The sequence below is a fragment of the Triturus cristatus genome, chromosome 5_2 (genome assembly GCF_964204655.1).
Source record: "Triturus cristatus chromosome 5_2, aTriCri1.1, whole genome shotgun sequence".
Taxonomy (NCBI): Eukaryota; Metazoa; Chordata; class Amphibia; order Caudata; family Salamandridae; genus Triturus; species Triturus cristatus.
Window position 1 is genome coordinate 48,144,549 of NC_140588.1, and position 19,935 is coordinate 48,164,483.

Sequence of the window (19,935 nt, forward strand, 5' to 3'; positions counted from 1 at the left end):
CAATATACTTGCAGTAATTATTATAAAACTCAAGAAAAACAAAATTAATAAAGTCACAATACAGTGGCTACGCAGTAATTTACAGTAAGCATGTCGTTTCAACATTGTTCTCGATTGTTCATGATTCAGACCTAAGGGATACATGTCGGGACAGATTCAACCGCTTCACCTTGGAGAGGACTTAAACAATCAAATCGTCCGACGGCCTGGGTCTGGGTCTGAGTTTCAGTTTATAAAGGTCTGTGCTACTGGCCTCAGCCAAAGGTAGCTTTGAGTCAATGGGTGAAGACACACGAGGTGGGCTATTTATGTCCAAAGGAAGTCCATGAAATTTCTTGATATGACTTGAATGGATCCAGCCCTTTCTTCCCTCGATCTTCACGGCTGTCCTTGTCGTCAGCAGGACTAGCTTGGGTGTCTTCCACCTGGGCTCCAGCTGAGTCTTTCGGTCGAAGTTTCTCACGAGCACATAATCGCCAGGGATTATGTCATGGGGTTTCACCTCAGTGTTGTCAGGAAAGGCTGCGGCTACCTGTGAACGACAAGATTGTAGTGCAGACATCAAGGAAGCCAGGTAATCTGTCAGCATATTACAGTCAACATCAGTTATTTTACGGGGTATAGGCGTCCCCCACATATTCGGTGGTCTGCCAAAGATCACCTCATAAGGGGATAGCCCTGTTCGAGAGTGTGCTACCATTCTCATGTAAAATAGTGCAACTGGTAAGGCTACTATCCAGTCGACACCTTTCTCCTCACATATTTTAGACAATCTGATTTTCAAAATTTGATTATGTCGTTCCACGAGACCTGCTGCCTCGGGGTGTCGGACACAATGAAATTTCCACTGATATCCAAGCAGAAGTGAAACATGTTTCATCAATTCGGATGAGAAAGGCTGGCCGTTATCTGAATATACAACACGTGGTAAACCATACCGTGGGAAGAATTCTCGAACTAGCTGCTTGGCAGTGGTCGGGGCAGTGTAATCTGATACTGGGTATGCTTCAGTCCACCGGGAAAGAGCACAGACAACTACGAGAACATATTTGAATCCTCGACATCGTTCCATCTGGATGTAATCCATCTGGAGGACTTCGAAAGGATGATCAGGAGGCTGAAATCCACCCTGCTCTACGGGAACACTTTTTCCTGGGTTAAACTGACAACATATCATACAGGTACGGACTTTTTGTTTAGCTGCTGCTCGTAAATGTTTGTTGAACCAAATGTGTTGAATGCTGTCTAGCATAGCTTTCTCTCCTAGATGCGCCGGACTATGAATCGTAGTTATGACCGCTTGGACCATTGAATCAGGAAGGAACCATACAGATTTCTCCTTCGTCATCCATCCTTGATCTGTCTGGATCCCTCCTAGTTCAGTCCATTTCTTTATTTCTTCTGCTGTGGCATGTGTCTGTATGTCAATTACGTCAAGTGCGGGATCCTTAATCGTCATACACTGTGTTGGTGTCGGAACTATTGGCTTTGTCATGTCGGATGTGCGAGTCTGAGCAGTCTGTTTAGCTGTTCTGTCAGCTAAATCATTGCCTTGAGAAATAATATCAGTAACCTTCGTGTGTGCTTTACATTTCATAATCGATATAGCAGTGGGCAAATGAATTGCGTCTAACAAAGCATGAATGAGGGACCCGTGCTGAATATGGGTTCCATGAGAAGTTAAATAACCCCTCTCTCGCCAAAGCACCCCGAAGTCATGTACGACTCCGAATGCATAACGTGAATCAGTGTATATGTTAACTTTCTTATTTGTGGCTTGAATACAGGCTTGTGTTAGAGCAATAAGCTCTGCTGCTTGGGCTGACAGAGTATCTATACAGTTTGTTTCAATAACTTCAGTGTCTGTTGTGACTGCATACGCGGCCACTAAATCTCCTGTACTTGTTCTCATGCATGAACCATCTACATACAACGTCAGGTCTGGATCTAACAATGGAACGTCTGTTAAGTCTTGTCTGGGTTTCGTCTTTATTTCAATAACTTCAACACAATCATGAGCTAGTGGGTCTATTCCTATTACAGGTAAAAGTGTAGCAGGATTCAACGTATTACAACGTCTGATTTCTATGTGTGGCTGAAACAATGTCAACTCATACCCTGTAAGTCTAGCTACGGTCAAGTGTTGTGTTTGCGTTCGGTTCACAAGAACCTCTACTGCGTGTGGTACTTGTACTGTCAATGGATGTCCTAACACTATGGCATCGCTTTGTCTGATTGCTAAAGCTGTTGCTGCCACTGATTTCAGGCACGCAGGCAAAGCCTGAGCTACGGGATCTAATGTACTGGAAAAATAAGCACATGGCTTGCGTGATCCTGCTTGTTCCTGAGTGAGCACTGACAAGGCAGTACCTTCACGTTCTGTAACAAAGAGTGTAAAATGCTTGCTGTAACATGGTGTCGCTAAAACAGGTGCTTGACATAGAGCTTTCTTTAAGCTTTCAAAAGCTTGTGTGTGTTCCTGCGTCCAAGGGAGGACAGTCGATGTGGCTGCCTCCTGTGTTGTCAACTGAATGAGTGGTTTTGCTAAAAATGCATATTGAGGGATCCACTGCCTACAATATGAAGTGAGGCCTATAAAAGCCCGCACCTCCTTTTGTGTCTTGGGTATTGGCATGTTAGCAATTAACTGGATGCGATCGGGTGTAAGCTGCCTTCCCTCCTTGGACAGCGAGTGACCAAGATAAATAACTCGCTGGACACAGAATTGCAGCTTAGAAGGGGATACCTTGTGCCCCTTTTCGGCTAGGAATCGTAAAACGGTCAGTGATGCTTTTTCACATTCGGGTTCGCTTCGGGCGGTGATCAGCAGATCATCGACATATTGAAGCAGTGTAGTGTTAACTGGCATGTGTATACTGTCAAGTTCTCGTTTCAGTGCTTGGCTATAGATGCTGGGACTTTCTGTAAATCCTTGAGGAGCGCGGGTGAATTTAAAGCTTCGTCCATTTAAACTAAATCCGAACAGATATTGGCTTTCCGGATCTATGGGGACGCTGAAAAAGGCATTCTTGAGATCAATTACTGTAAAGAATGTGGCTTGAGAATCAATAGCTGTCAGTAATGACGAGATATCGGGGACCACAGGAAATTGTGGCACAATGCACTTATTTAATTCGCGCAAATCAATAACCAATCGATATACTGGCGGGGCCGTAGGATCAGTTCGTTTAAGAATCGGAATGATCGGTGAATTACATACATTGGAGTCGGTTTCCACAACCACTCCTTGGGCAACAAGCTCGTCAATGATTTTCAGTAAAGCCACTACAGCATCTTGCGGTAACTTGTATTGTCGCATTCGTGGGAGTACCACTCCTGCCTTTAATGTGACTCGATATGGTGTAATGTTCATGCAACCAACATCAGTAGGGCCTTGTGCCCATAGATGTGCGGGTAAAGTCTGTAGTCGGGGATCCATGTCTCTGGATACATAATGACCTTTAAAATCACGTAAAAACAATCTTACTCCTTCCGGAGAACAACAGATAATAGCCCCTAGGGCTTTCAATGTCTTTATACCTAACAAGTTTTCTGGACATGATTTAGTAAGCAATAAATCAGTAGTTCGTGTCAAGGGACCAATCGTAAGTGGAAGTGGCTGTGATACTTCATTAACAATAGGCTTTCCTGAAAAACCAAGGGAAACATTTTGAGAGCCTGAGAGGGGTGCCCCTGGAACTTCACTACGTTTTATTGTTGTTCGACTTGCCCCTGTATCAAGTAAAAATTTTCTGTCTTGACCTAACAATTCACTATGTACATAAGGTCCTTCTTGATCTACTGGGATCTCAATAAGGGGTAAGTCAACTTCCCTCTCTAGGCTGGTTCATGTGTAACGTTGATATTCAGGATATTCGTACTGCGCGGTCTGATACAGTTGTCGTGTTGTAGTTTGTGTGGCAGCAGCAGGCAACGGTGGTGCAGCTGGCACAAACTGTATGGGCTGTTGTGAGGCTGGCATAGACTGTTGCTGAGCTGGCATGGACTGTCCATGCTGCGTAGCTCCTTGTTCATTCTGATCCTGTCTGACTAGTCGTGGTCTTTCTTTTGCAATACCTATGGCTATATTACGCTTCAGGACTTGACAATCGTGTACATAATGGCCTAGTTGTTTACAGTAATTGCAGGTTCCTTTTACAGGAACTGCTGAATCTCCGGAATGTGTCACACCCTTTTTGTGACCATCCGCTGGTACTGTCTGGGAAACTAGCATTTTCATTTTAGTATCCTTCATACGTCTTTGTTCGTGTTCTTGTTCATCCCTAATTCTATTGTGATGATACTGTAACATTTGTAGCATTTGTGACGGAGTGTTACTTTGCCAGGTACTCTCGAATTTCAATATTCTATTCTTCACTGGGGGCAAGGCATTTTCCACTAGTTTTGTCACAAATAAATGTGGATATGATTCACTACTTGCTTTTATACCACTATTTATACCAAAGCATTTTTCAAATCGGGCATAATAATCACTTGTGTCTTCATCATGCTTTTGTTTACAGGCTGAGATTGCACCCCAATCTTCCTTTTTCGTAGTTAATAAACGTGGCAGTACCTGTACTAATAAACCTGGTAATGCTTTAACTTTATCCCCGAGTCCTGAACCTGCAGTTCGGGCCTTCTCTTCTGCTTCTAATGCTGTCCAGTCTATCTTTTGGTCTCCCACTTCCCACTCTTTTTCTTTCAGTTTTTCATAAATGCCAGCAGGCATTAGCACCTTTAATATCGTCATAATATCAGGATAGGTGTACTCTCCCATCAGTAACATGTCTTTAATTTCTCGGTGAAAACCCGCTGGGTCTTTGTCATGACTGGGTACTACTTTCTTCATTTCTAACAATTCGATTTTTGTTATGGGTGTGTATACAAATACACGGTGAAAATGATTGTCTTCGCCCTTTATTGGGTGCACTTCTCGTAAGGGATTCTGTCTATCCATGTAGTACGGTGTTCCTTCCTTGTTGGGGATCGAGAAAGGATCTGGGCTTACAAAAAGAACGTACTGTTTACGTGACATTAGTATTTCTTTAATTAACTTGTTACTAGAACCTCTCCATCTATTCGCGAGTAGTTCAGTTAATATATCAGGTAAGGGACCAGGATCAGCATGTTGGCTCTTATATAATATAAGAAGTTGCTGAATCATATAGATTCCAGCTAAACGTTGTTCATCTGGGCTGAGGTTTAAAAACGTGTGTGCGACTGTCACATCACCATATTTTCCAGGACTGTCAATCCAATGAACAGCTGACCTAGCTAATTCTTGCTCATCCATAGAATCGAGGAGGTGGTAACCCCTTCGTTCTCGGAGTATTTTATCTGCGGCTTGAAACAAATGTTCAGGAGACTTCAGATTTATTATAGGCGTCGGATACGTTCTGCTATTGTTCGGACATACAGAGTGTATTGGATCAGAAAAACATCTAGTATTATTACAGGTTCTTCCTCTACCTACATAGGCTATGGTGTCTGGCTGTCTTACAGAATCCCCTGATTCGGACGCTTCATCTTGCTCGAACTCGTCTGTTTTCAATCTTTCTTCATGTATACGTTCTACTTCTTTCCTAATTTTTCGGCACATGGCTACTATACTTCCTTGTTTATCATGTCTTCCGTCTGATATATTCTGACTCCATTTAGTAAGAGTTTGCATTATTTCCGGGTCTACCCCCGGTCGGTCTTGATTTCTGATCACACAATTTACAAGAAAACGTAACAATTCTCCCTGTATCTCTACTTTCTGATATTCCATAGCTCTGTTAATGCATTCAGGATCTTTCCCTGTTTGAACAAAATGATATATGCTATCTAAATGCATAGCCATTCCTGGTAGCTTCCCTAAAAACGATGCAGCTCGTCTAACACGTAATGATGCTAGAACCATTTCGTCCTCTTTACCGGGCACCGGATCATATCTACAATCTATCATAAGATCCTTAAGCATACGGGTATTTATAAGTTTGGGCGTACGTGCATGTACTGATTCTTGGAAAGTAAATTTACTCACTCGGGGTGGCGTGGAATGAATGCTAGTAGCACCTCCCGTAGCCCCCTCTAGGGTGCCGGACGTGAAAGGATTCGTTGAACGTGCTACAGCCACTACAGGTGTGGACACAGCTGTAGAATCAGTTGCGGGGACAGATGCGGAAACAGATGTGCTTGCCGAAGCTTGTGTCGTGACTTGTGTCGGAGCTTGCTGAGGCACAGGGACAGATACCTGATCTTGACGTGGAACCCCCCCAGCAGACGGTCTATGTGGTGCGGGGTTAGCATACTCTGGAGCTGCGTCATCTAGATAGGAGGAAAGAAAAATATCTTCTGCGGTTCTGGGATGTCCTTTAGGATGTACTTTTATCGGAAACAATGGGGGTGGCAAGTCTTTCGGTATGGCCGTAGTAGCTTTCGGCAATCCTTCGGCCAGAAGGGGATACATTCCTTTTATAAGGGCATTTCTTTGTCTCTCTGTTTGTTCTGCTTGTACTCGTGTACCTTCTTCAATCAACAGATTCTCTCGAATCTTATTTGCACTTTCTTTACTTCTCTCTTCCTGTCTTAGCGCTTTTTCGGTGCGCCTATGCGATTCTTTACGCCATAACTCAACAGCATCTTTCTGTGACTGTCTAGCTTTCCTCTTCCACAACTCTTCTTCTACTTTCATGATACATTCTGCATCCCAGGTCCCAGCGACGGGCCATCTCTGACTTTCTGGTAACTCTTTGGTGTAGTCTACCCATAGATCAAGGAATAATATGGCGTCTAAGCCATGCTTGTGATACATAAAGTGCCCTGGAGTGTCCCTAGGAGGAATAGGAACTGCCTCTTCAAGCACCCCTTTTCTAGTAGTGATCTGTCTTAACTTCGAAAAGAGCGGCATATTGACAACTGATCTGATACTTAATCTTGAACACACTTAATACGAAAAAACACAATAATGAACAATGAACAATGGACAATCATTCATACCACAATATGCAGGACATTTTAACACATTAAACATTAAACATTAAACATTTTAACCTTTAAAAATGACCAACAATGATGATAGTCTGCATAACTAATCACCAAGCAGAATTCTTGACAATAACTAGATACTTCGGAATACTTGATATACTGCTAAACAGTACATATACACTGCTAAACAGTGTAGACCGGATTTGTGTACTCAAATCCGTCTTGACCGGCACAACCTATGTGTGCGTCAGCACGCCTCCCCCGTGATGGTACTCACCGGGTAGCTCAAAACGAAAGGCCTCAGAGAATGGACTGGACTCGACTGCGGACATCGGACCCTCTGGACATCGGGACTTCGAAAACCTGGTGGGCCTCTGTATACCTCGGATCTTGCTCTCTCAGCTAGGCTCTGGTCGGGATACTTCGCACTTCTCACCGCCTCGTCTGGGTTGATCGCAGCCTCAGTCGCCCCCGCGTGACCGGAGGGAGCTACAGGAAATCCTGCTGGTACGCGTTATGGTCCGTCCAGCTGTGGCAGGAGACCGGGCCTGCAACGCACCGCCGGCGCGTGAGATGAGAAAGTGTCCCTATTCGGGCGCCATTATGTGGTAAATAAAATATTACCTGGACTGAATTTCATACGACATCTTAAATAAAATAGCTCAGAATAATAAGAGGCAGAATCCGTGGTATAAGAGGTTTCTGAATGGGCTTTATTCCAAAATGGCCGACTCGAGTGGCGGCCTTCAGGTTCCGTCACCACGAGGGTTCAGGAAGTGAAGTACGATACTTTATTGACAAGAAATTGCTTTTATAGGACATACATTACAATGAAACAAATGTAGAAGGCGTAACAATTGATAAGAGAAACGATACTGTAAATGCGTAATCGAAAGTGGGCGTAATAAGGAGTAAAAAGAGACATGATTGGTTATGATGTCATACATAGGTGGATCTATAAGATAATACTTGGCAGAGATGCGCGCGCAGCGGCATGACGTGTAATTGACGTGCAACTAGGGGGAGAAGAGGACTTGACATTTAGCTCTACATGTGGAGACAAAAAGTCTGGGGGGTCAAGTCAACCTAATCCCAAATCATATCTAACATCCTATGTTTAAAGAACTATGTTATCCACAAGGGAAGGGCTCTCGGACAAAATCTATTCTATACTGACTGTGAGTGCGTGCACAAGCGTCTAAGTGTCTATATGAGATGCAAGAGGCAGAAAAACTTTCCATGGCAACTGGGCTATGAATTACTTGCATGAGGACAGAGAGGCCGGGCCCTTTGCTCGGGAGCTAAAGGAAATGTTTACCTAAACTACTAGACAGGAATGCATCGGCTGAGGAGCAAAGTAGATAATTCGAAGGTGAAATACAGCTTCTTGGCAGGCAGGCGAAACTGGCCGAGGCAGGCACCGTTAGCTGCACAGGAAGTAGGACAAAGTTCATGGATACAGATGCGAGCTCAAGCTGAAGCTGTCAGAGGCAGAGAGCAGGGAAGAATTAAATGGCAGAATCGGGCCTACTTTGCCTGAACTGTAAAAATGGAGTAACTTAGCCATATAAAGTCGGTGGCCTTTCATACTTAGGAATCGAATATCCAGCCCATTAATGGCGGATCTGACAGAGGACATGTTGACGGTGGACGCACATTTGTTTGCGTCTTCGAAACTGGAACTGGAGGGAACATACATGTGTTTGTAACATGCACATAGAACCGTTGGGGTCCAAGATAGGGGACATAACTGATCAGGAAAATCCACATTTCCACATGCTGGCAAGTGAAGCAGATGGCTTATACTAGTTTGCAGAGCTGCTTGTCAGTGGTCGGCAGACAAGTGAAAGAGGCATGTGCAACTCACGCCTCCTCACATGCTCACACTGGTAGCTTCCGACATGCCAGTTACTTGACTGAGCACATCCTGTCGTCTTCACCTAAAAATGTATGCATGAACGAGAAAGAAAAGTAGCCACAAGCATCCTCCAAAACAGATGGAGAGCTTGAGTCATACAAGATGGCAGTAAGCAGCTGACGTTCACCAGAAACCTACATGCTGTGGATCATTTTACCAGGCTATGAGAAATGTACAAAGAAAGCAGTGGCGGCTGACCCTGATGCGAAGCGGTAGGTGGTAAAGAGTGAGGCGGGGGGCTTAAATACCTTTAAAAATATATAAATAAATAAATTGCGACTTATCTGACCCTGTGTCTTCCTCCTCTCCCGAACCCTGACTGGCGCACACTGCGCAGGCTCCCAGATGCCAATAACAGCCCTGCTCTCATGCTGGGAATGCAATTTCGATTTTGATTGGTTTGAGCGGCCTGGTTGGCCTCTCAGACAGTTCCTGGGAGCCTGTGGCTTTTCTCCACCCGCCTGTACAACACAGCTGGGCGGATACATGCTAATCACGCATGATGGTTTGGTCGGCCTAAAATGGCCTGCAAAACCGTCATGCTCACTTTAAAGTTTCCACAACTCCTCCTTCTGAAGCTGAGGAGGACGGCCCGGCCCCGCCGGTAACTCGGTTACCCAGCAGAGGTAACGGTGAAAAAGAAAATAATAATAAAATCATTTTATTATCATTTTCTTTTTCACTGTTGTCTCTGCTGGGCAGCAGCAGTGGGGCGATGCTCCTCTTCCATAGCTACGGAGCCACCTCTGAAGGAAAGGTCCTATGGACGGGGTAGAGCAAAGGATATGCGTGGTATACCATCACTATAATGCATGCATTATATTGCCTGATAGAAGCAATGCATCCAGTTCTTCGACCTTACCTGGTATGTTGACGCGGCGTTATGAATAGTAAATGTATCCTCATCATGATGAAGTAGTGGTAGGCAAAACTAAACTTAAGAGGGCCCCTGAAGACAGAATGTAAGGGGGAGAGGAGCAGGGGAGATACTAATTAAAGAACAACAAAGGCTCCCCCTATTAATTTTTCATTGGTAATATATCCAAACAAGTTATAAACAAACCTCATTTGACCACAGAAATTATTAGGATTTTTGGTTTATTCAATATCAAAAATATACGAACAATATATGAGAGCTTCAGTTCAGTAGATTGACACACTAAGCACTTAGTGTGTCAATCTACTGAACTGAAGCACTTTTTTGTGTTATTTGTTATCTTGTTTGTCTGCTTAAATGTTTTTGCATTCCTTTGTATAACCCTGTGACATTTTTGATTTGCTTCTTTCCTTTTCATTTCTCCCTGCCGTAGTGTGTTCAGTATCTTTATGGTTCTATTTTGTACTGTGAGAAACGAGTAATTGTTTAACTCATTAGGGCTTTTTTAAGCTGTGGCCTACTCACTATCTGGAATGCCCTCAAGTACTAAATACATTGTACATACTCATATATTGTTCGTATATTTTTGATATTGAATAAACCAAAAATCCTAATCATTTCTGTGGTCAAATGAGGTTTGTTTATAACTTGTTGGATATATTACCAATGAAAAATTAATAGGGGGAGCCTTTGTTCTTTAAGAAGTAGTGGTAGGCGACTTTGTTGCAGTGGTATTTTACAGGCCAACATTCTCAACGTTCAAAGTGTTGTCATACAACCAGATATATATATAACTGTTAGGACTTCCGGTGTCATCTCTAACCTGTTGTTGTTATGTTATGTTTCTTTATGTTTTTTATAGCAGTGTTTGCAGCACCTTATGCTGGGAGCCGCCTCCATTAGTTTAAAGGGAAAGCAGGGTGGTGCCATTTATTAAGCACACCTGCTGAAATTGGTGCGGCCGGGTAGCACTTTTGTTTGTTTTCTCAAATTCAGGTATCTAAACAGGAATGTTTAGATCCCACAAGGACATCAGCTTCACTGAGTCCGTTTCAAAGTACAGCAGTGACGCCGGCCTCACTTTTTGATGTCTTCCATAACAGGTAAACTGATGCCCTAACGTTTCCATTTTAGCATGCTTCTGGAATGCACTGTGATGGCTTTTGTTCCATGGTATTCTAAGTCGTAGCTTGTCCTGGCATCAGGTTCCCTCGTCTCTCTTTGTGTACTGCCTGGAGGTGACGTTAACAGTGTTATGCACAATTAAAAGTACTTTGCGTTATTTCAAAGGCTGTTCTGGAATTCATTTTTACGATGAAGCTTGCATGATTTTGCCTGCAATTTTCGGCCTAAATCGAGCCAGTGGGAGTCATGCACTGTGGCACTTTTGGATTGTTTTTCAAGCAGTTTGAAAATGTAATTGTGTATAGATATTATTATGTATATCTTGATTATTATGTGCAGCTACGCGACACGTTGAACCAAGGATGCGGCTAGCATACCACTGCAATAGTATGCCAGAATAAAGGGTTATTTTCTGCAGGTGCTCCACACTCTCCCACACCCCTCTACTAAAAGTGAGCCATGTTTCCATCATCGTCGAGGAGTGTTTGCCAGCCGACTTCACCAGCAGAAGCAGCGCCAAGCAATTCATACACATCTAATGTCATTGAATGTCACATATGGCTCGTCAGGACATCTAACCACTTAACTATCCTTCGCATTTGACTGATTACAGTGATAAAACAGAGATAGCAAACAGCAGAAAAGCAGATTGCAAAATGCTGTGAACGAGCACACCTGTTGTTGCTGTTCTCACTTTCAAGAACTGTGAGTAAACCTCCGACAGAGCTGAAACTGATTGTAAGGGAAAGAGGCCTGGTCGAGCGTTGTACCCATCACCAATTAAAAACAAGCATTGGCATAGCCAATAGGTCTCGCCTTTGGGACCTTATAAGTGTTTAGCCATGCAACAGTTGCATAACTAAACACTTATAAGGTCTCAAAAGCGAGACCTATTGGCTATGCCAATGCTTGTTTTAACTGCTGCAATCTATTGAAGCCTCACGGAGAAAATCAAAGTGGCCGTGCGGCCTCGAAAGTGAAAGCAATCGCGGTAAAGCGCGCCGCGCGCGCCCGCGCACATGAACTGTAGCTCTAGGCTGGCCTGGTAGCACTTTTTGGAGCCCTCACAAAATGTCTCGCCAGTCCAGCGCATGCGCTGGGTCAGGCGAGAACTAAATATACCAGGCACAGCCTTAAGTGGGTGTCCAGCATCGCCATTTTAAATATGTTCTAACCAGCATCTTCAGAACAGATAGATCCAGCTTGCAATGGCAAACATAGGCCCTTTTCTTCTCGTAGGAAGGCCACTCCCCATAACTTTGCAATTTTCACCACCGCGCCAGGGTGTTGTCATAATTATAAGCCAGTCACAGGAGGAATGCTGAGCGCCTTCCGTTCAGGGGTCTGCAGGAACCATCTCCTCGGCTGCAGGGAGGGCCATTCATTGTGGTTGTGTCACACCCCCTCCGTTCACACAGACTGACCAGTGGCATTGTTGGTGTGTGGGAATGAAGAACAGTTTAATACCTGCTCCCCTTTCTAAAAACGACAAGCAGTTGAAAGCGAAGGCACGCTCTTCCACCTGTGAAACTCCCAGGTAGTTAGTTACTGACAGACCAGAAGCCAATCAGAATGCAGCAATTTAATTGAACAAGGTGAGCCAGCTTACCTAGTCTATGTGTGGGGATTCCTGTAGGAGAGGCTAGTGGTATTCCAGGCTTCCTCGACAGAGGCCTCTTACAGCGAAACAGGTTTATCACGACTGATTACAAGAAACTTAGGGGGATATGTACAAGAAAATGTCAAATTTGGCAACGCCGTGCTCTGACATTTTCAAAATGCAGGGATGTGCCACTTTTCCCCAAGCGCTGGTGCTTAAAAAGCTACCTAGCGCTAGCGCAGGCACCTTTGCAGGGGCGATTGTTTATGCGCAGAAAGGGACACCTTCATGCACATTTTATTATGACTAATAATTTTGAAGACTGATAGGGTAATTAAATGTTCCCTATGAACAAATAAAAAAATAAGGAGAGATATTGATTCCTCCGTGCCATTTTCCTTTTACATATCACCTCCCCTGCACTGGTAGCCATTTACAGGGGGTCTCGAATTGAGACCTGACTAATGAATAGTCTTTAGGCAAGTTGTTTTGTAACCCCTTGAAAATAGACGGAATGCAATGTGAACCATTACTACAAAGGTTACATCACAAATTGCATTCTCATTCTAAAAGCAGTCGGTGTGCACATTGCCCGGTGTGCACATTGGCCTCCCTGATTTGCGAAGGGGGATGACACATCGGGCCCATAATACGGCCTGTCTGCCCTAGCTCGATTCACAGAGGTAATGCAGGAGATATATTTCACTTCATGTTTTGTCCATACTTGCTTTTGGCCTAACACTGCTCAGCTGATTGTGCCCTCGCTAAAAGTAGAAGGCCAACCATCGATCCTACATCAGCGTACAGACACAAATCCAGGGTGTCCCCAACCTTTTCTGTAGTAAGAGCTACTTAAGGACAATGAAAGTCATCCTGAGCTACTAATATTTGTTTTGTAATAGTGACCACATGAGACAAGACTACATTAGTTGCTACTATATACAAGATTGCCAGCAGTGATCACCTCAGTTTGGTAGGTACGGGTGCCAGTAGTAATGCCAAAAAGACCTTGTCAATGTGGAATGCCTCTACATAGGTAATGCATACTAGCCATGATTGCAATGCCACTGGCAACAAGGTAATTATATTAATAGTAGGTCTCTCTAATGTCACATGATTTTTCAATGAAATAGCTTTAAATACATGTTTTAAATTCAACCATTTAGCTCCAAAATATCCACTTTAGTTTGAAAATACACAGATTTTCTTCTCCAATGCATGCTTTTTAAATTTGGTATACTTATATTAATTCAACCAGTCAAAAGCATTTAATTTAGTAGGCTGGGGTGTTCACAGGAGAGTACTTATAAGTAGCTGGAGAGCTACCAGTAGGTCATGAGCTACTCGTTGGAGAAGCCTGCACTAATCCATCAAATCATCTGGCATACACTGTAGTCTTGAACTGTGTTCAATTAACACTGCTTCCACAGCATCCCTCTTCAGTAGTGAATGTACAGACACATTAATCCACTGGGCTGAAAATGTGCTCAGACCCAGGGGCTTCTCCTTCACTTGGGCCAAGGAGCGTCGCCCCACTGCTTTCTTGCAGTGCGAGAAGTAGAAACAAAAAATGGTAAAAGTGCCATTTTATGTTTCTGCTTCGAAAGCAGAAGTGTTTGGTTTCGGGCTTGTGGGCGGGGCTGCTCTACGAGCAGGGCTGGGGCAGGGGAGGAGTGCTGTGCCCACTCGTGAGTGAGCATGACTGGTTTGGTCGGCCCTCTGGGGATGCCCACCTGTCATGCGCACTCTGCCCATTCTCCATGCAGGCTGCAAAGCAGCCTACACGGAGAAAATGGCCTCCCCATAGACGCCTGGCTGGGTGGCATCCAAACCAATCACAACGCTGCCATTGCAGCATTGTGACTGGCTTAGGGGAAGGGACAGAGGCTGCCTGCTTTCTGTTCCTGCCGGAGGCGAGAGAGGAAAGCCGGAGCCAGAGCTGTGAAAAAGGGGGACAGGTACGTTTAAAAAATAAAAATTATTACATTTACCCCCACTCCCCTCTCCGCATGAATCCCCGTGATTAATACCGGCCGCAACTGCTCAGACTGTTTTAAAATATATTTCCAAAATGAAAATCGTTAACTGTTTGCCAGAGTAAAATTAGGGTGCTTCATGACTGTGCTAAAGAAAATAAATGTATTTGCGAAAACACAATGATAGGACCCACCAAGCCGCTTTAACTGCCTGCTTATAAAATGCAGAATCATAATTCCCAGGAAATAAAAGATGTGATACCTTTGTGGCACATCAGAAAAACCTTTTCCTGTTCCATGTGACTGCCCAATATAGGGAACAATAGCAAAACTTAAGGGAAACAAAATAAAAAACAGAAATGTACTCCTGCAGTCATATATCTATATTTGCAGTAAATTGACAGTTTTTTACGAGTTCTCATAAAAATCCTGAAGTGCTCCTTGGAAATTTGAAAGGGTCACATATTTCCTTGAGAATTTCCATTTTCAATATCTATGAGTATCTACCACCTATCCCAGTAACTATGTCTGTAAGCCAAAGTGCACCCTGTGTACATTTGTAAATATCCCCCTCCTTGGCTGAAACAGTTCCTCTGAAGTCCTCCCATAGCTCTATCAATTTTGGATGTGTTTCCTGGTGGACCCTCCTTTGAATGCCGGCAATCCTGTTACTCACATGTACAATTTACCTTCGAGGTGAATTTGCCATGTGAGCAAATCCCATTTGAAAGACCATTCTTCAGTCTGTGAATCAGGAACTTAGCTTTATGCTCGTAATTGATTTAGATTCAATAAGTTTGTGAATACTACTAAGAGATGCTGAATTATGAACCTAGTTTGCACTTTTTGAAAGGCGATTTTCCTCTGTCGGTTCAATGTCAGTTTGCCTTTAAAACAGTGTTTGGCATTATCTCATTGTACTAATATCATTTGCCCTTGCATGTTCTGCCTTCGTGCTGAGAAATGATTGTCCTTGATATATACAGATAGATGGCATATAAGCACACCTTTCATTGATTCCTATTGGATCTAATAAAGGAAACACATGCTCATTAAGTATAATTTGAAAAAATAAAATAATATATTTTTTCAGAGTGGAAAGTTCTCAAGTAGCTCCACTAGTCCTCAGCCCCCAAATGACACTCAACCTCAGCTACCACAGCAGGGCCTGCAGTACGCTGAAGATGCTGCTGAGCATGAGAACATGAAGGCAGTACTGAAGACGACATCCTCAAGCGGGGACAGCCCGACAGTGCTAGGAGTTCGCTCACGAAGCAGAGCCAGCAGAGGTAAGGGGAACGATTACTGCTCTGTGCCTATATTTATACACACCAATTGCTCAGATGCTGCAGTTTCTAGACAATTTTGAATGAAATTAGTTTTATTTCAATAATTGAGTATTGTATTTCGTCTTCATTTAGGCGGCATCTAGTTTTCACAAAAAACTGTTTTTCTGTACTTAATCAAAGAATCATAACATCTGCCTTAATTTTAAGATTTCTGTATGCATTTTCTGTTCTTGGGGTGCCTTCCACTTTGTGAACAGTCTTGAACCCTTGCCATGGTAAGTAGCAACAAAGAAGGAGAGGTAGTGCTGCCAGTTGATCCATTAAAATGAATACCCTGCATCCTCTCTTGTCAGATCGGAAAATGGAGAGCAGCCTATTAAAAAAGCATTATAAAGGTTAAAAATAAAGTTAATTGAAAGTGATTTTTATTGATTGCGTGGCAGATGTAAAAACACAGATCAACACTGCAATAATAAGAATGGAAAACTAGTCTCCTCCGTGAAAAGCATGATTGTTTTTTAGGAATTCATTATAATGTTTTTCTTAACTATTGATGCTTTACGGATACTAACATTTTTCAGATGTGATATAATAAGAGTAATGTTTTTTGAAGTGGTCGTACCAGGCTTGGGCTGCAATATAATTGGGGGGAGGTTAAGCCTCATATTTTTTACCCCAAGTGAATAGGGACCAGAATGATCTTAAATCTCTATCAGCACAAGCTTCCTTAAGTTGGTGCCAGCGGGACTCGTCCCACACCCTTTTTGCATTATGTACAGTTGCCTTATACTGCCTTCTAGAGGCTCAAATATGATCCATGTCTTTGGATTTAATGGCCAGGGCTGTTTTGATGTTCAATTCTAAGGTCCCTTGTGCACCAGGAAACTGGCCCCCTTTTTGATTTGCTGGCCCTTTGAATGCTTCCGGTTGCAGTGAAGTAAGCACTTATTCTATCAAAAAGACAGGAGTGGGCCAAATCAACTATTGCCATTTCCCCTGTGCTTTGGGCAAGATGCTGTAATTCAGACGTGGTATATAAAGTGGACAACCCAATGTACCCTTGAGGGCTTGGGTAAATTCAGATATACTGGTAACAGAGTGCCTTCAAGGGATTCTTTTCAAAACAACTTAGTTGTACAATTTACAGTTATTCAATCTAGATTAGAGATATAGCTGTAAATGAGGTTACTCTCAAAGTATTTGTATCAAAAGTTTATACACAGTGCATTTGTCATATGTATAAATGTCAATCCACCGTAACTGAAAAGAGTGAATACATGAAGAAATCAGATCATCAAAATAAACACGTAATCAAATAATCAAATGAAGCAAAGGGTGTGTAAAAAAGAAGTAAATTTTATATCAATAAATGGTATTCAGGGTACCTAAAATATCAACAGCTATACATATATTGGAAGGAAAGAATACATTCAATGGTTCCTTCACTTAGCAATAAATCAAACACTTTTTCATCACAGTACTCAATAGTTGTGGAAAAAAGTGTGTCAGTCGACGTTTCGGTCTTTTATTGTCACTTCATAAGACCATCTTCAGGACTAGTAGGTTAAAAAGATGATCCCTTATCATAACGAGTCAGAGAGATGTATCATTCTGTTCTGAAAGCGAGTTGTGAATTCATCCACCCACAGTCAGGATTTCTCTGTTTTTAGTTTAATTACTTATTCTTATTCGACATATATTGCGAATTGGCAGATAACTCAAAATTCGGGAGTGAGGTACCAAAAAGATTGCGTCTCACGGTATGTGTCTCTTCTTCCAAGCGGTTGCTGGCATTTATTCGGCGTCGTCCGGGCAGGGAGTGAAGTAGCAACAAAGAAGGAGAGGTTGTGGAATAAATGGATTGACATTTATACATATGACAAATGCACTGTGTATAAACTTTTGATACAAATACTTTGAGAGTAACCTCATTTACAGCTATATCTCTAATCTAGATTGAATAACTGTAAATTGTACAACTAAGTTGTTTTGAAAAGAATCCCTTGAAGGCACTCTGTTACCAGTAATTCAGACGTGCCAGCCATCAGATCTTGCTGTATGCCCTTGATCTTATTTTCATGTAAGGCTACCTTCAGCCATTTCAGCCTGCAGCAATCATTAGATGGAAAAACGTCCGTGGAAATACCTGAGAAATGGTTTGCAGTTGATTGGCCGCCCAGAAAAGGCTTCAGGCTTATGCAGAGTGGATTATGATCACTATCAGTTGTGAACCTCACATTCATATCTACCACACTACTCCAGAACCTCAGGAGCTGCTTATCCTGTTGAAAGTGTTCACATCCTGACTATCTGATGGTGTTCTTCCATTCACAGCCCTTAGTCCATACTCAAGGTTTAGGGCGTTTACCTGAAGCACCATCTGTGCCCATTTCTTAACTGGGGGAAGGTCTAGGGGAGGAACAGCCCACTGCAGATCGTTTTCACTTGTACTCACTATGTCATCTTTATCTAAAGGTTCAAATGTAGTGTTAAAGTCGCCAGCTATTATTAATGTAGATTGACCAGAGGTCTTATCCAATAGCCTCTCCAGTTGTGTGAGTGTAGTGGAAGGTCTGCCCCCTTTTGTTCCCCCTTACATATATGTTATAAAACTGAACAGATTTCCCCAGGGAGCCCTGGAGGCAGATTCCCAAAATATCTGTGCTGCCGGCGGCAAGGGGGCTGATTGAGCCTCCCAATGCGATCCTAGCCTATATTACCAAACCCCCTGCTGGTCGGCCTGTCCCCCTAGTTGTTGCTGGGGAGCAATAACAAGCATACTCTAGCTTATATAAGGGGAACAAGGCTCCAGATCTCCTGCAAGCTGCATATCCTTCCGTAAATTTGTTCCAATGGGGAAAGGACAATTTAAAAATGTAACCATGCCACGTTCCAGGATACTATATTGAGCTGGCAATTGGGTTTGGGGCTAGGGTGCAGTACAATACTCAGAGTAACTGGGGGGAGGGATTTGGGCCTGGATCTTTACTGTTAGACTTATGTTCGTACCAGAATCTGCCACACTGTGGATGTTCACTAAACCATGCCCTTCTATTTCAAGTGCCCTGTCTGGCTCCCTGTTACAAAGAAGAAATGTACGTAGGCCAATTGATGTAAAGCAGGATAGTAGATTTATTCATCAGGTTACTTCCTTGTTGGTTGGTTACAGGAAACAAGTAAGATGCATATTAGGCCCCACCAAGAGCAGCCTCCTCGCTGCTCAGCCCATCCATTCTAACTGACAGTCTCTCCAACTCAAACACTCCAAACATTCCGATGACATCACCGATGGCTGAGCAGCAAGGCAGAGGACATCAATAGGGAGGAAGCACTAATCAAGTAATAAATCACAACACACCCCCATGTGGTTTGAGGGCTGAATGCCCTCTTGTCTGGCATTAGCAATGACATTTGTAAGATAAACGGAAGGGTACCTGATAGCTCCTTTATTTTCAAGAGCACTCAAACTCAATGAGGTGTACACTATTTGGTGCAGAATGGGCATTTTAGTGCAACAACTGTCCAACCCCTACATTTTCTTCTGAATCTAGGAATCATTTCTAATACTTTATAGCACAAGGGAATGGTATGCGCTGAAAACTAGTTGTGGGCCTGTGATACCAAGTATAGAAAATAAACATACACGAAAATAAATGTAAATGAAAGAGATCTTTTAGAAAGAACTGGATAAACCTTATAGCATCTAAGGCCTGCCCTGGAATGCTGAAATCTTTTTCCATAAACCTGTTGCCAGATCCTAGCCTACTTTCTCCTTCACCATAAAGGGAGCTAGATCTGTTTGCTAGGATAAGATCAAAAGACATCTTAAGTAGAAGAGTTTACAGTGCTCTAGGTAATGTAATGTACTCCTAATTAGAGCGGCGTTCTGCGTCTTTAGCTCATCCAACAGTTGCCTTTTTTCATTTCAATTTATTTTTATTGGATTTTAGTCCTGAATCAAATGCAAGGAAGGCAAACAATTTCTAGGAGGCTTTATTACAAATGACAGTTTCATGAGCTTAAGAAGAAATCTTAATCAATGGCTTTGTAGAGAAAATGCAAACATTTCACTTTTACGATGTCTACATGGTGATTCTGAATATGAGTGACTAGACAGAACATGATTGATTTTGTCTTTAATAAGCATTACAATATTATTAAGAGAGAGGTAAAAGTGG

At 42.9% G+C, this 19,935-nt stretch overlaps 1 protein-coding gene across 10 annotated transcripts in view; it reads left to right on the forward strand.

Moving 5' to 3' along the window:
• FHOD3 (formin homology 2 domain containing 3) overlaps nucleotides 1-19,935 on the forward strand; it is a 1,229,746-nt gene that overhangs the window by 1,189,920 nt on the left and 19,891 nt on the right. For all 10 annotated transcript variants that reach the window (XM_085606822.1, XM_085606824.1, XM_085606823.1 and 7 more), the window contains one exon: nucleotides 15,562-15,757. In XM_085606822.1, the coding sequence (XP_085462948.1) occupies nucleotides 15,562-15,757 (196 nt within the window). The remainder of the gene's footprint in view (nucleotides 1-15,561; nucleotides 15,758-19,935) is intronic.